Source organism: Nyctibius grandis, chromosome 32 (assembly GCF_013368605.1).
Source record: "Nyctibius grandis isolate bNycGra1 chromosome 32, bNycGra1.pri, whole genome shotgun sequence".
Taxonomy (NCBI): Eukaryota; Metazoa; Chordata; class Aves; order Nyctibiiformes; family Nyctibiidae; genus Nyctibius; species Nyctibius grandis.
This window is the reverse complement of record NC_090689.1, coordinates 5,399,745-5,415,748: the sequence shown is the minus strand read 5'-3', so window position 1 is coordinate 5,415,748 and position 16,004 is coordinate 5,399,745. Positions and strand designations below refer to the sequence as shown.

Genomic DNA, 16,004 nt, shown 5'->3' with positions numbered 1-16,004 from the left:
TTAAATTTTTAATTTTCAAATGAAATACATTTCTTGCTTTGCATTTGTGAATGAATCTTAAAATAGTAACAGAAGAAAATCTCCTTAAATACAGTAGGATTTTTTTTTTTTAGGTACAGATTATGCGTTTATTATTATTGTACGGCTGCTATTCACAGGCACCACAGATTTGAGAAAGGAATACTTTTTAGCCAGTGATATTCATGGGGATGCAGCAATACCCTGACCAACCTCATACACTTCCAGCTGCAGAAGACGAGACACGCCAGCCTGCCTTTTCACAGACAGATCTATCAACCTCTCCAAGCCATGGGCCAGGAGATGGCCTGGGACCCCACGTCTCTGATTTCTCATGTGTGAAATAAGCAGTAATCCTGGTTCCAACTACCTTCTGTTAGAACTGATAAACTTGGATTAACACGTGGAAGACGTCTGGTAACAGACAACTTGTACAGTCACCGTGTGCTGATTAAGGGAACTGTGTCCTGTCCATGGCCAGTTACACACAGCCATTAAAATTATCCCGCTCAGGCTGGAACACGCAGGTTTCTCCCACGCACGGCGTTTAAACTGAGTTACGTCTCTGCGGCTCCGTGAAGCTCCGTGGTGCCTCCATCCCCCCCAAAGGCAGCCTGTACAGCTCACACACCCCGGCACCTCTCTCCTTCCACCGCCGAGCCTGCGCTCCCTTCGAGAGAAACCAGAGATGAAGATTAAGACGGTTGGAGCTGGGAGCACTTTGCAACCGACTGAACTATAAAAGGTGCCATCGAAATGTTAAAAGTATAAAATTATTTTTACTGAGCTGTGAACTGTAATTTTGGGTGTCACTTACAATAACGAGTTAAGAAAAGCCTCATTCTAAGCTGGATATCGTTCCATAGTACTTCCTTCAAAGTATAAAGCAACAATAACAACGCCACATTTTAAAAGAACAGTATTAATTTAATTTATTAAATTAATTTATTAGGTTACAAAAGCTTGAGACAGAACACAATCTTTTATTATTATGTCTCAAACGCTGTGGGAAAACTCTTCTTAGAGCTATTTAGTTCCTCAAGTTGTTACATTTATAACCATCCTTTCTGAAAAGCTGCTTCAACATTTTGAAGTTGACAAAAATGAAAGTTATACAGTAGGCAGCTGCATGTCATTGTTTAATCTGCATAAAAGCAGCACAAAGCAAAATCTTTGAAGTAATTACTTAATTAGTGTAATTCTGACGTCAGGGCAAGAAGCTGCAGGAATGCATTTCAGAAAGGTCCCATTTTCAAGACAGATTCACAACACGGCATACTTTCCATTCCAAACTTCTCAATTACTCTTTATACGCTGCCAAGACGACGACTACTGATATTACTGAATTATTCCACACAAAAAAAGAAAGAAAAAAAAAAACACAGGGTAAAAAAAATTAAATAGGCAGCTAACAAAAGCTTTCCCTAGTGACCCAGCTCTCACTGTACCACCGACTATTTTAACAAGTCATCACTAGAAGACTGTTCAGTACAATAGATTTTTTTTAAAATCAACTTGTATATTCAGATCCAGCTTGAAAAGATCCCTCAGAGCTGGGCAGGAGGGTCCTGCGCTGGCAAAACACCCGTGTGGCAATGCCCTGCCCGCACTGCGGGAGCAGTAACGCCCACAGAGCTCGCTGGGTGCTACGGCAGCGCCAGGCAGGAATAAAAACTAATAGGAACAAACATTTGAAGTTGAAGTTTCTTGACTGAAGGAGGCATCTGTATTTTTTCCTCAGTCAGAAAAGTAAATATATTCAATGTTAGGACAGAGGAGGAAGAGATAACAAAAAAAAAAAGTCAGAACAACAGTTATTTTTGTTTAACCACCGCAACTGTTATTTCCTATTTTCTCAAACATCACTACCTGCATGGCAGGTCCTCCCTCTGCCAGATCGTTTTAGCTCAGGAAGATAGAAAATCAAACGAGGAACGCATAGCCTGTGATTTTCAGTAGACCATAGTTCAGTATTATGGAAACCAATTCATCCTCTAACTCCTAAACATGTCTTCCAGAACATCTTAACTTTCTGCTTCCACGTATTTTAACTTAAACCCCCCCAAAAGCCAGTATTTTCCTAATGCGTAGTATTCCCATATTCCACAATGGACAAACTGCCCTTGCTCAAACATCCCAAAAATGAAATCCACTTTTGGCAGCAGTTAGGCTAGAGGGGGAAAAAATTAAAACCAAAACCAAAACCCCAAATCAGTCCAAAAGCCAAGAGTTTGGGGGAAAAAGAGAGTTATAAAGCAGAGGAACAGAATGGAAACTCTTGTGCAGCAGCTCCTCCAGCAAACAGCGTACCTGCACCGGAGGAAGGCGTTTAGATTATGGGAGAGCCCCACGAGCAGCGCAGCCATGAGAAGTCACCTGAACTGATTAAGACCCCAAAACCATTCCTGGATTTTTCTTTTTCTTTTTTCTTTTTCTGCTTTTAGTGCACTCCAGTGATCTTCCTAACAAAAAAGTCGTTTCTCATCTTTTGGCAAATTACCCAAATGGCAATCAGCAACTAAACACAGTGGTTACACTTGACTTGTTATTTCCTTTCTTAACCAGAATATACAAACATTGCAGTGAGTTTATAGCTCTGTTTATCTGCGGCCCTTTTGTTAGATCTCTGTCCAAATGCAGCATGAGACAGAAAAAACACCCTAAAAACCTCCCTGTTAGTAACTATCATTAATGCCACGTATAAACAAAAACTGCATTTATGGATACAGGGTGTACATTTAAACCACATTTATTAGAAAGAAGGAAATAATATAAGATGGCAAGAAGTACCATTAATTAACTTCTTTTCATGGCTAAAACAAGAAGACCTTACAGCTCCATATCTAGTTTTTAATCCGCAGAACGGAAAAGTAAAAAATAACTGTCTTCTTTTTCAGTACTTTATTAGTTTCTTCAATTTTGACTGGAACAAGTAACTCCAATGAAAACAGTCCCTGTCCCCCCACAAAAATGGGTACCTGGTAACAACGGAGGTATCAAACTCTGGTTTCACACGCTCAGCCAAATACGGCTAAAATACTATTTCATTTTGATTGCCTGCACATTTAACAATAACTTTCATCTTTAATTATTTCAAATACAAATTTCTGAGCTATTTTAAGTTACATTATTACATTGCATATTAGGCGTCATTTTTTTTTTTTAAATTCTAAGCCTCTCCCCCAAGATTTTTTATCCTAAGATTTCAGTGGTTGGTTTTGTTGTTTGGGGTTTTTTAACAGAATCCATAACCAGACAAATGATTCTGGAAATGTAAGCCTCTGGCTCATTTAATTAAGGTTAGCTTTAAAACTTGTGATTATTCAAAGGTTCAAGCAGTGTTAAAGCACTTCACTGCCAAATGCACCAGCTCTACCCAACAAACGTGCTTTTCCAGAGTGGCCAGACTTGCTGGATGCCTGAAAGTGGGAAAACAATGATTTGTTGACATGGGAAAAGATCCCCAAGAGGGAGGGGATTACGTGAACGAGATTGGGAAATGTATACCTAGGTAGATAGCACGTAGAGACAAAAAATGGTCCCAAGTTCCAGAAATGCTCTTGTGCTAAAATACCTGGAGCGCTCGAAATAAACCACAGAATGCTCAGAGAAAAACCAAACGCCACCACAGTGAAGCGTTCAGCCAACACGTGCTCCTCAAGCACTACATACAAACAGCACTTGGAAGATCCACGTGACAATTATTGGGCACGAAGCAGAATTTCTCAGTCGCTTTCATTACCTGGAGAGAAAAACACAAACATGCACCCCCCGATCTCTCTGCTTCATACATTGTTCTAGACTGCCTGGGGAAGAGGTAAGTCACCCAAATTAAAACCCTGGAGCACATCACTGGAAAGAGTTTCGCAGGATGCTGCTGCTTGACAATTTGTCACCAGAGTTGACACTTGCCAACATTTAAACATTCAGACAACAGCGGCGACAGCATCACGGAAAGCAGCTGCTTTGGGGTGGCCGATCCTTAGTGCAGTCTACAACTACCTGAAGGGAGGTTGTAGCGCAGTGGGAGTCGGCCTCTTCTCGCAGGCAACCAGTGATAGGACAAGAGGACACAGCCTCAAGCTTGGCCAGGGGAGGTTCAGGTTGGACATCAGGAAGCATTTGTTCTTAGCAAGGGTCATTAGCCATTGGAAGGGGCTGCCCAGGGAGGTGGTGGAGTCACCATCTCTGGAGGGGTTTAAGAAAAGCCTGGACATGGCACTTAGTGCCCTGGTCTAGTTGCCATGGTGGTGTCAGGGCAATGGTTGGACTCGATGATCCCAGAGGGCTCTTCCAACCCGATTGATTCTGTGATTCTGATCCCACACAGAGGCAAAGACTGCGGCAGTCGAAATGCCAGACAATTGTGCTAACGGTGACGCTGGGATAGGTTTTACACCACCTATTTCAAATAACCTGTAAAGGGCCAGAGCAATGCCGCACCAACAGCCTTCCTCAAACATCGAGCGCGCACTTGAGCTCAGCCTCATCAGCATGCTGTGTTAAATATCTGCACTACTTCAAGCCTTTAAACTCAGTGACCAAGGACAGATACAAGTGCCCAGTTACAAAAACAACCTGCTGTCAGAATGGGCAACCCTCAAAAAAAGCCTTTTCCACTTCAAGAAATTAAAGTTCATAACAGAACGTCTAAGCACCTACTTTGTTCAGGCAAGCTGTACAACTATAACAAAGCTAAGAAACTAGAAGTTAGGAGACTGATGATCTTAATTTTGCCCCCTTGGACTTTGCTACAAGACCTACGCGCTTGTGCAAACCACTGCACCTCCCCACACTCCCTCTGCCGTGCCTGGCCACTGCTCGCATGTAGACTGGAGGGACTCCAGGAACTTGCACAGCATCACTTCATACGTGTGTATGTGTAGAGAAATAAAACTTTATCTGTTTAAGTAATTTTAAACACAGACATTACTTTGCTTCCCTTTGTCCATAAAACAAAAGATCACTAAAATTGCTAGTCTTTCTCCATTAATTATGCTTTTGCCTCAAAACCAGCATCCATGTTCACATGAACGAGATTTGATCTGGACTTTCCCTACGAGGCGTTACGGTACTCCAGGTCAGCACACCGCTTGAGGAAGGCTGTCTGAAGGAAATGCTTTAAAACATCAAGGAAATAAGACAATTGTGAAAGATTCTTTACACAAATTAGGTGTTTTTACAGGAAAGGCCAAAACTCTTTCGTTTTGTGCACAAGTGAAATCGCACCAGCTGTCTGTCCTAACTCACTCCCCACTGCACTTTGAGCAGAGCTTCGACACCATGGCGATGGGTTAATAAATACCTACAGGACAGATTAGATAAGGCCAAAGCTTTGTTAACTTCCCCCTGGCCTGCTGGAGTCTTTCCTACACCTCTGGCTTCAGGCTAGCTGTCCGAGAAGCGGGCTGAGGGGCACAGTGATGCTCATGCTTCATGATTTCAGTCGACGACACGTCGGATAGGTCTAACACAGAGTCTCTACAAAGTCCTCTTTCCTTATTTTAAATTAATATGGGTATTTTACCACTCCCGTTTTGTGCTCAGCCTCCACCAAGTGCTGTGCCCAAGCCTTCTGCCAGGGACAGCTGGAGAAGAGCAGCAGCTCAGGTAGCAGAGATGTCAAACACGTCAGCCCGGATCTCAGGGCTGGGAAAGCAGGCCTGCAGCTGAGCTCCCATCACTTCTCCTGCCTGAGCAGTGTGGAGGCATCAACAGTTAAAATACTTCGTCTCCCATTCCTCTGCCGTGAGGCTGGGAAGGAACAGCTTCTTAAGTGATGTTTTCAAACCTGCTTTCGCCATCACGAGAGCACTCCAAAATACGTAACTGTGTGCAAAACCCAACCACGGTGCTACAAACGTGTCGAAAAGGCATCACAAGTTCTACTACGAGTGAGAAGAGATTACTAAAGACCAATATACTCCAATTTAGAGAGCCTGGGTTTTGTTTTCCCTCTGCTTTTCATACCTGTGGGTTTTGACCACGCAGCTCAGGCCAGGGCAGCAGTGCATGCAGAAGCTGTTCAAAGACTTCCAGGAGTGTCTCTGAACTCGTGATACAGACTACTTGGCAGCTCAATACTCTTTTTTCCCTTTTGTTTTCTTTTCAACTTCTTATTTTTATTCATGAATGACTGCTCTGTCAGACAGACGGGTCTTCCCCCCTCCACATCCAGCACCACAGTCTTAAAAAGTAAATATTTGACAAAGGTATCGTCACCAGAGCACAGATTTTTAAACATCCCGTTTATCTGGTCTCCCTCTTACACAAGTAGGCAACATCGACCTTGCCAGAAATGTGTTTTGTTGCAAGGAGAACCAGATGACACACAGGTATGCTTTTGCAACCCCTCTTGTTTAAATACACGTTCACGGGGCTTTGCTCCTCTGAACACAGCCGGGTACCAGGTGACGCCGTCCTTGCTCAACATCAAGCCCCTTTTTTCAGCAGGCACTAACCTAACATTTCTCTTGGCACACTGCATTTCTGTAGCTGTCTTTAGCTGACTGTGGGTTGTTTCTTGGCGTTGTTTTTTTCCCTTTCAGGCTCTATATATTCTACAGAATTATCCATCTGTGGAATCAACTTTGAACGTCACTCACACCCAGACGAGGCTTCCAGAGAACCGCTGTTTTTTGGGGGGAATACAGCATTTCTTATCCTTATTTTAAATGGCATAAAACTAATCTCAGCTGTTTTTCACCATCCTTTGTCACTAGATTATGAAAAAAGAAATGAACACCTGTATTCTACAGAAGTGTTTACAAAACTAACAGTATTTCCTTCCTTTATTAGCGATGACAACACATTATTGGAATTAGTAAGGAAGCTAACAGGTAACTGCCTTTTCTTTACAAGGCTGTGTATCAGTTACTTCGGAAGGCATTAAGTACATGAATTGTACCACTGCACGTATGCCAAGACCATTAAGTTCTGCATTGGTTTACTTTTATCAGATCTCACTACAGGCAGAAAGTTCTCAGTAAGCTTACGCTAAATTAAAGAGAGCTTAAAAAGAGCTCCGCTTTACACCAACTCAGCGTTGGTGTGGCTCTCGTACTGTTCCTCAATTAACTCCTCTGAGCCCATACCAGAGAAGTTTTCCATCTATGCACATCATGTGGTGAAGCATACTCCCTGTAGTATATCACAGCCACACAAACAGTTATGAACTCAGTCTACTACGTCCATATTTCAAGGACTGTGATAACACTTGATCCCCGTTTTACTAAAAGGTTCCTGTGTTTTAAGTTACATATGTGCATATAACAGACTTTTCCTACAGGAATATTCAGGTTGTTTCTCTTTTGCTGCACTATAACTCAATTTTCTTTTCATATAATGGGACATCTCATGTCCAGAGAAATGTAAAGTAGTAAATTGTTTTTATAATACAATTTATGTTCACATCTTCCCTTAAAAGAAAAACAAAACAAAAAAAACCACACACACCCCGAATGTCTGTCAACAAAATGGCTGTGGTTTCACCTTTCCCCACCCAACACCACATTCCTACATAGCATCAAACAAGTCAAGCCCCCAAACACAAAATAACAGGTTTAAAAAAAATAGATCGTAGAATCAAACAGCACACAAATGGCAAAGCTTCAATTACTTTCTTTTTAAACCCTGTAACGACTTCAAATTTTAAATAGTGAATTACTAACTTTCTCTTCTGAGGTCAGACAAAAATAAGTCCTAAGGCAGCTTATTTGCCATATTTAGGAGAGTCAAACCGGAGCAATGACAAACATCTGGCTATGATTCTTTCTGGAATTTTGACTATTTCTTCCTGGCCAGGGAAGAAAAAACACTGAGCTGACTAAGACAGCATCTCGATGCCTTCAGCGTAGCGCTTAATAGGATTCAGGAGCAGCCTGTCCTCCCACTTCCCACATATTTAAGCTGTTAATACTTTTACAGCACAGAGGGGAAAAAAAGCCTTTATGAAAGGAAGGTCTAAGCAGGCGCAGCGAGAGCAAGGGAGAGGCAGGAGGGCGGCTCACGCCGGAGCCTGGCTCTGCTGGAGAACCTGCGGTGCCAAAACGCTGGCTCGGGGTTCACCATGGCCCGCAGCAAGGACGGGCTCTCTGAAAAACCATCGCAGAGTATGTTTTTCAGGGCCCACAGCACGCTCTCCATTTTTAACAGACACATTTCTTACCTAAAACTGCTCATAACAGCATTTTAAGCTGCATAATTTCTGCTTGAGCCCCAACGAAGTTCTCCGGGGTACTAACGCGACCGTAAGGAGTCACTGATAAGCAGTGTTTTTCAGCGTACACGAGCTGAAAACACTCTCTCCAAACCACGGGAGGTCACGAGGCACGTACGAGCTGTCAGATCGCTGCTCCTGCCGCCCAAGAAAACCTCCCGCGGACCCAGCCCAGCTCCTGATTTTCAGGGCCCCCGACTGCGGCGAGGCACGGCCGTGGGCTCCGATGGCTGGTCGGAAACAACGGGCATCGGAAGATGTGCTGTTTCCATGAGCCCTTTTCCATTAGGGATGCCTGCAAACTGCACAGAAACCAGAATAACTAAACACAGTTATTCTCCTCTATTCCAAACATAGGGATGGAAAATAATTTTGCACTTTTAATGATGCAATTTGTAAATTTAAATAAACCAAGGAAGAGTCATACAGGTGGCCAGCAAAGACAGCATCACTATCGGACAGAGCAATCATCAAATAGCTGTGTTCAACTTAGTATAGTATAAGCCACTTAAATTTTGTGGTAATATAGTAGTAAGTTTCATAGGGTACATCAGTAAACTCCAAGATAGACATGGGCCGTGAGAGGACAATACCTGTAAAATACAGGAGGAAGAAAGTGTGATCTTATTTGACTGCCCTGCTCTCATGAACAGCAGCGGAGTCGAGCGTTTCACAGAATCAACCAGGTTGGAAGAGACCTCAGGGATCATCGAGTCCAACCGTTGCCCTGACACCACCATGGCAACTAGACCAGGGCACTAAGTGCCATGTCCAGGCTTTTCGTAAACCCCTCCAGAGATGGTGACTCCACCACCTCCCTGGGCAGCCCCTTCCAATGGCTAATGACCCTTGCTGAGAAGAAATTCTTCCTGATGTCCAACCTGAACCTCCCCTGGCCAAGCTTGAGGCTGTGTCCTCTTGTCCTATCACTGGTTGCCTGGGAGAAGAGGCCGACTCCCACTCCACTAGTTTCCCTCCCAGGCAGCCCACCGGTGTCACAAGGAGAGGGACGCGCTGCCCAGCGCCACACGCTCCATCCTTCACATACTTGGTAAGAAAATGAGGAAAAGATACAACCACCTTCAAGAAACTGAGTCACGCACAGGGAAACAACAGGCCTGGAAGAAATACAGAAAATAGGAAAAATCCCAGCAAAAGGAAAAAGGCTTTTCCTAAGGCCCTGCTTCATGCTCCGAGGCATGGGAACGCTCGCACCAGCCTGACCCACAGAGAAAGCCTGAAACAGCGCGTAACTTCAGAGCATGGTCAGGCTGCACGACAAAACCAAACTCCCTGCAGGAGTTAGCTGAAATCTAAAGCAAATTCCAACCAACGTAAAGCTAACTCATACTATTACTGTGTTTTATTGAGAAGCAAGCTACTTCATTATATTCCAAAAAGAAAGCAGAGACTTGTGAGCTCACAGCAACCCGACACAGAATAGCATGAAAGAAAAAGTTCTAGTTTAAGTTTTCCAGGGAGTGGAGCAGGCAGGCAGACCCACCTGGTTTTGCTGAGCGCTAAGAACCGTGCTATGATTTTATGATGGCTATTACAGTTCTCCAGTAAGTGAAAATACAGAAAAATTCAACTATAATATAACACTTAAGTATTTCTCACTCCTAAATTTTATTTTACGTTCAAGCAGAAGGAGAAGAGGAAGCACACGCAATCGAAGAAGTGCCAAGTTCTCACCAAAAAGAGTTGGGTAAACTTGAAACATAATAATCTAAACTTCTTTTTCCAGGACATTCCCTCAGAGCATAGAGCATAATTCATGTCAGAAAGCAAGCACACCTATCTCCTATGCAAGGAACAACATATAGATCAAATATTAAACATCCCATCATGGCAGCAATGCCATTAGATGTGTCAGAAGCCAGCGCAAAGAGAGAACTAGGCCAGAGAGGCAGACCTTAGTCTGCCTGTCTACAGGCCCCCCAAAAAAGGTGTTACATCGGAGAAAGCAGCTGGAAGATGTGCCAAGTCTGACCCCTTCCTTGCCGACTAAACCTGCTCTTTCACTTATGGGGATTTTAAGACAGCACCAGACTCTGGCCTAACATCAGCACCCCTCCCCTTCCAACCACGCCACGCACAAAGACCCCTCGGTTCCTCCAACGCGGGCACACGCGCTGCGCTCCGCGTCTTCGACAGCCCCTAGGCCTGTCCCTGTAAGACACTCCGCTTCCAACTCTACCACAAATCAACGCAAAAGCTTTCAGCAAGTATAAATCACAACTTCCTATACCCTGAATTCCTATAGCCTAAGTCGCAGCACATTTTATTGCCTTCCATAACCAGCAGCAGACAAGTATCATTTCACCAAGTGGTCATTTTGGCAAATTAAACCCAGCCCAGGCCCTTCTACTTAAGAGTCTGCTGTATTTTTACGATCATCAAAGGCCTCCAAGTTTAATCTCTTAAGAAAATTAGGACAGCTGGCAGAACTTCTACTGCAAAACCCTGATTACTTTGACGTGTGCTCACGGTCTGAAATAAACTGAATTTTCCAATCATTCATCTAGTTGTCTGCAAAACCATACGGACAGACAGCTTGGAGGGAAGAGGACAGGTACCCCGTGACATGCCACGTGCAAGATTCAAACTGACTAAACAAGCTGGCTGTAAAAAGGGAAAAAAATGTCATGAAAATAATTAATATTCCAGCCTAGCTTTGGACGGACACGTTTCATTCTTTTTGTTTTGGGATGGAAAGGAGAAACCATAAATACGCCATTTTCAGGTTTTTTAAACTTTAGAAAACATTTTTGAATGTTAGGGAATGGAGAAATGCTGAAGAATCCCCGGAGAGGAGCTCTGCCCCAGCATACTTGAAAGAATAGCTCCCTCTTACTGATTAACGGAATTTGTAGTTAGAAAGAAAACCTCCCAGTACAGACGGCGCGAGCGGACAGAGGCAGCAGACAAAAGGCTTTCAGACAAAAGGCAGCGGAATGCAGCTATACCCAACCTTAACACACTGTTCTAGATGCAACAATAGCACGAAGGAAGGACCGTCCCTTCCTGTTTTGCTCTCATCCCATCCATTACGCCACTTTGTCAGTCTCTTTTCTTGCTCTTTGGTGAGTTAAAAGCCCCAAGCGACGGGGAAGAGCTACCGAAGGAGAGCACCCCCCACCACCTGCCAGGAGATAAGCTAGTGCTTTAAACGCACCTCGGAGAAAGGAGGGGATCACAAGGAAAAGCCGCATGGATTAAATCGTTATTGTGGCCACTCTGCTCATCCCGTACGGTTAAAACTGGTGATGTGGCTCGTTTCAGGCAGCTTTACACGCGAGGCAGTAGACAGGGCTCCTGCGGCAGCTGCCCTGCCACGCTGCAAGGAGAAGGCCCCTCTCCAGGCGCTGAGCGCCGTGCCCAGGCATCTCTTCCAACGACACAGCCCATCTCTCAGTAAACAGTTATTTGCCATAGTTCTTAAAGATAGAAGGGAAAATGATCTGAAGAGGGGGAAAAAAAAAAATCCTCCTTTTGCCATGCTACATCTCCATTAGAAGGCAGTGCCGACAGCACCTATGAGAAGGGCCTCGGTGTCCCACTACACTGAAAAATTATTGCTGGCCTGAATCAATAAGCACAAACCCCATGAAGCAGGTAACGAAGACAACACCCCCCCTCCTTTCCACACCCAGTGAAACAAACTGCAAAAGCAAAGAGAAGTGGGCCCTGCCATCAGAGCCTCAATCTCTCTAAGACAGCTGCTTCATCATTCATTTCTCTTGTTGCTCTTTAAAACAAACCATCTGTGCTAGCCCACACCACCTATTCAGCAAACGTGGCTGGCTTTTCCTAATTACTGCCCTCAGTCCCCGACTGGAAAATTCCCATTTTCCACCACAAACAGCAGTCACTGCTATCCCACCAGCCCACCCAACAAATTAGGAGGCAGAGGGTTACAATTTAATCCCTCATCCCTGTTTGCCATCATTTGCTGCCTCATTTAGACAAAAACGAAAGGCGAGGCAGGCAGTATTAGCAGTAGAGCAGTATTAGTTGCTGACTTATGGGCCTTTTTGTGCTCCATGCTCTACAGATAACAATGGGTGACCTCTTCTCCTCGCCGCTTACAACATCAGGCAAAAGTTTTGAAGTTGCTCAGTACCAACTGACCTCGTAAAGAATAGTAGGATATTAATTATGGCCTCAGCATGCTAGCTGCCAAAACGTGGGTGTTGCTGGGGATGTCGTAACTAGAGAGAGCTTTCCAGGGAAAAAGAGAAAACTAAGATAGTTCCTAATTAGGGGAAACTTCTCATCATGATGGGAGAAAACAGTAACAGCAACAAAGGTACTGTGTTGGCCCAGTTAGGGGACAGAGCCAAGTGCCTTCTTGCAGGAGACTACAAGGAAGGGCCCTGAAGGACCTTGAAAGCAGAGATAAACAACCTACATTTGACACTACAAAGAGAGGGAGCCAGTGGAGCGATGCAAAAAATGCTCAGGCAGCAGCAGGAACAACAAGTGAGCAGGACGACTCCTGCTACAGCGTGCGAAACGGGTACAAACGCAGCAAGACTGGAGAGGCTAAAGCCAACGAGAAGGTGATCACAACAACGAGGGTGTGAAATGAGGTGGTCCTGGATGGGATGAATTGTAGCTGTTTGGTTAAACAGTACCATCCCAGCACGCCTGCAGGAGGTGGCCCATTAAAGAAAATGAAGAAATTGGAAGCGAATAGAAACTACATTATCGGTGAGACTGGAGTATGACACACAGCGGTCAAAAAAAGTAAGTGTGAGTGAGGAATTTACGGTTTTTACATGCAAAGCTTGATGTTGACACATAAATATCAAAACCAAGCTTCATCAGGCAAAGGCTGATATTATTTAGAGCCGAGAGACAATCAAAAGTTGAGACATCGTAAAGAACTGAGCCACAGCTGAATCTGTGTTCCGTGGCAAGACTAACAACAAAGTGCTGTAGGATAAGTCAAGGGGTTAAGATGAGTTGGAGCGAGTCCAGAGGAGGCCATGAAGGTGATGCTCAGAGGGCTGGAGCCCCTCTGCTCTGGAGACAGGCTGAGAGAGCTGGGGCTGTTCAGCCTGGAGAAGAGAAGGCTCTGGGGAGACCTTCTAGCACCTTCCAGTACCTGAAGGGGCTACAGGAAAGCTGGAGAGGGACTTTTTACAAGGGCGTGGAGTGACAGGACGAGGGGTGATAGTTTTAAACTGAAAGAGGGGAGATTGAGATTAGATGTGAGGAAGAAATTCTTTGCTGTGAGGGTGGTGAGACCCTGGCCCAGGTTGCCCAGAGAAGCTGTGGCTGCCCCCTCCCTGGCAGTCTTCAAGGCCAGGTTGGATGGGGCTTGGAGCAACCTGGTCTGGTGGAAGGTGTCCCTGCCTGTGGCAGGGGGGTTGGAACTAGATGGGCTTTAAGGTCCCTTCCAACCCAAACCAGTCTGTGATTCTATGATGGAGCTAAACTGGATGTGCAGGGGAAGCCAGAGAGCAGCGAAGATAACTGGAAGGATATACAGTCAAGACTGTTCCAGCAGACAAAGGAGAACCAGGTCAAGACAGTTTCAAAAACCAAGGTATTGTGAAAGCAGTGAACCGTACCGAGCACAGATGAGAACTGAGGGGAACCAAGGGCGGGTGCTCAGCGGTCAGAGAACGCCGGAGAAGCTGGCGCAGAGCTCCAGGACAGAACCACAGGGCCACCCGAGCACCAGCAAATCTGAAGGTGAAAAAGGATTCTGAGGTTGCCTGAGAGGCGAGCGCAGTCAAAGGATTTCCCTTCAGCAGTAGATCAAAGACAATAAAGCAGGCTTTGACTGCGTCAGGAAGAGCCAGATAAGAGTTATGAAGTGAGATGAAGCGGGTAAAGTTACTGAGGAAAGTGGAAGATTTGCATGAGAAGAGCAGACGGAGTTGGTACAAATATGACAAGGAAGAGAAGGAAAGCATCTATGCTGATGTACAGGAGATTTCTAGTCATCGCCTTCATGTAATAAAGCAGGAACTAGGAGTTATAAATTCTTTCTTGATTTTAACAGCTTACAGTAGACTTGCACTGATTTTCAAAATTACAGGGTTGGGGAGGCTGCTTTTTTTTTCTTCTTTTTTAAAATCAAAACACAAAAGCACCAACATCCACATCAACTTGGGAAAAAAAAAAAATCACACTTCAAAAGAACGAAAGTCAGCTGATGTCTATGCAACAAACTCAGGCTACGAGTGCTAATTACAAAGTCAAGCTGATATTACTGTAGAATATCTGATAGCTGAGTACCTTCACCAGAACAGAGCTGTTTTCTAACAACAGATTTTTAGGCAAGCTAAAATTGAAGTCTGAGGTTAATGCTGAGAATGAAACAAGAATTTGAAGACTAAAAATTGACTGTTTAAAAGCAGAACCACCCCAGTGTGAGCACAGGTCGTAGTTCTTAAGGCACATTTCCCCAATTGCTAAGCAAGCTTACTTTTAAATACAATTTTTCAGAAACATTGCCACTTCACCCTCCCAAAGTGTGGCAACAAGCAAAAACTTTCAAACAGGAGCATGTTTACTTGAAAAGGATAGAAACCATTAACATAATTAATAAAAAGTAGTAATTAAAAAAAAACCTCCCCTGCTCTCCCAGCTGCCAAATTGACCAAGCTACAGGTGGCTCAGGAAGCAAGAACAGTTTGGCAGAAGATAGCTGGTGTCCTCCCAAAGCAAATAACAGTTAAAGCTTCTCGTTACAGTATGTGCTTGTATTTAAAGCCTGTTAAAAACACAAAACATCTGCTATACTTCAAAAGATTTTAAAAAACAAGATGTGCTACTCACTTAACTACTTGTAAGTAGGTAAAATCCACACAGGAATATTGCCTCAAAACGTTCCAGCTCTGTACAGCAGCACATCCCGTGAGCTTTACATTATCAGAGGCTAAGTGCACTTGACACCAGGTTTAAAGCTCTCTTACCTCAATGTCAAGTACTTCCACCGTGTTGTCCAACATCTTTATTTTGATCGGCAGGTCCCGCTCGTGCGTCTTGGCAGGCGATGACGCCATTGCAGTAGAGAGGTTCTGCCCCGACTCCAAGGTACTCACTCCCGTGGTCTTCTGGACACCCAAACGAGAGCCGGGAGTCTGCAGGACTCTGTATGTTCCTTCTATCTCTCCCATCTTTCAACAGTGAGCAGAGTCTGAAGAAACCTGGAAGAAAACAGAGGATTACAGGCTGAAAGAGAGTTTTCCACCGATATCCCATATGGAAATACTACCCACTGAAGCACAACCACGCACAAAATCCTTACTTAGTGCTCTTCATCCCCTACCAAAACCAAAAGTTGATGAAACTCTGCTCAAAAATCCAGCTGCTGGGAAGAAAAATAAGTGGCAAAAAAAGAGAACTATTCCAAGACATGGTCAGGAAACAGGATACTCAAACCTGCACCCTCTATGCTCCTTACACACCAACATTTTAATTTCCGATTAATTTTTCTGTGATTTAGCTCCCTAAACCGGGTACAAGCAGCACGAGCGCTGCTGACAGCACAAGAAAAGCCACCGGCAGTGAAAGGTGAGGCAGGACTTTGCCTTTCGCTGGTACCTCGCCGTCCCACTGACTTTGCTCCACCGTCGGACCGCACCCCGCGATAACAGGAACAATTCACTTTCTTCATCCCCCAAAACGATGACTCATGCAGAACCACAACTACTCCAACCAACCTGGCAGCTCGGAGGCTTCACAACGCAGATTTCTGCCCCAGATAACAGCTCTTCACCTTATCACAAACCTGCGCCATACCCAG

At 44.5% G+C, this 16,004-nt stretch overlaps 1 protein-coding gene across 4 annotated transcripts in view; it reads right to left on the bottom strand.

Annotated features, from left to right (window-relative positions):
* Positions 1-15,377, bottom strand: part of FARP2 (FERM, ARH/RhoGEF and pleckstrin domain protein 2) — an 80,542-nt gene extending 65,165 nt beyond the window's left edge. For all 4 annotated transcript variants that reach the window (XM_068421028.1, XM_068421029.1, XM_068421030.1 and 1 more), the window contains exon 1: positions 15,172-15,377. In XM_068421028.1, coding sequence (XP_068277129.1) covers positions 15,172-15,375 — 204 coding nt within the window. In that variant the 5' untranslated portion in view covers positions 15,376-15,377. The remainder of the gene's footprint in view (positions 1-15,171) is intronic.
* Between the last annotated feature and the right edge of the window lie 627 nt (positions 15,378-16,004).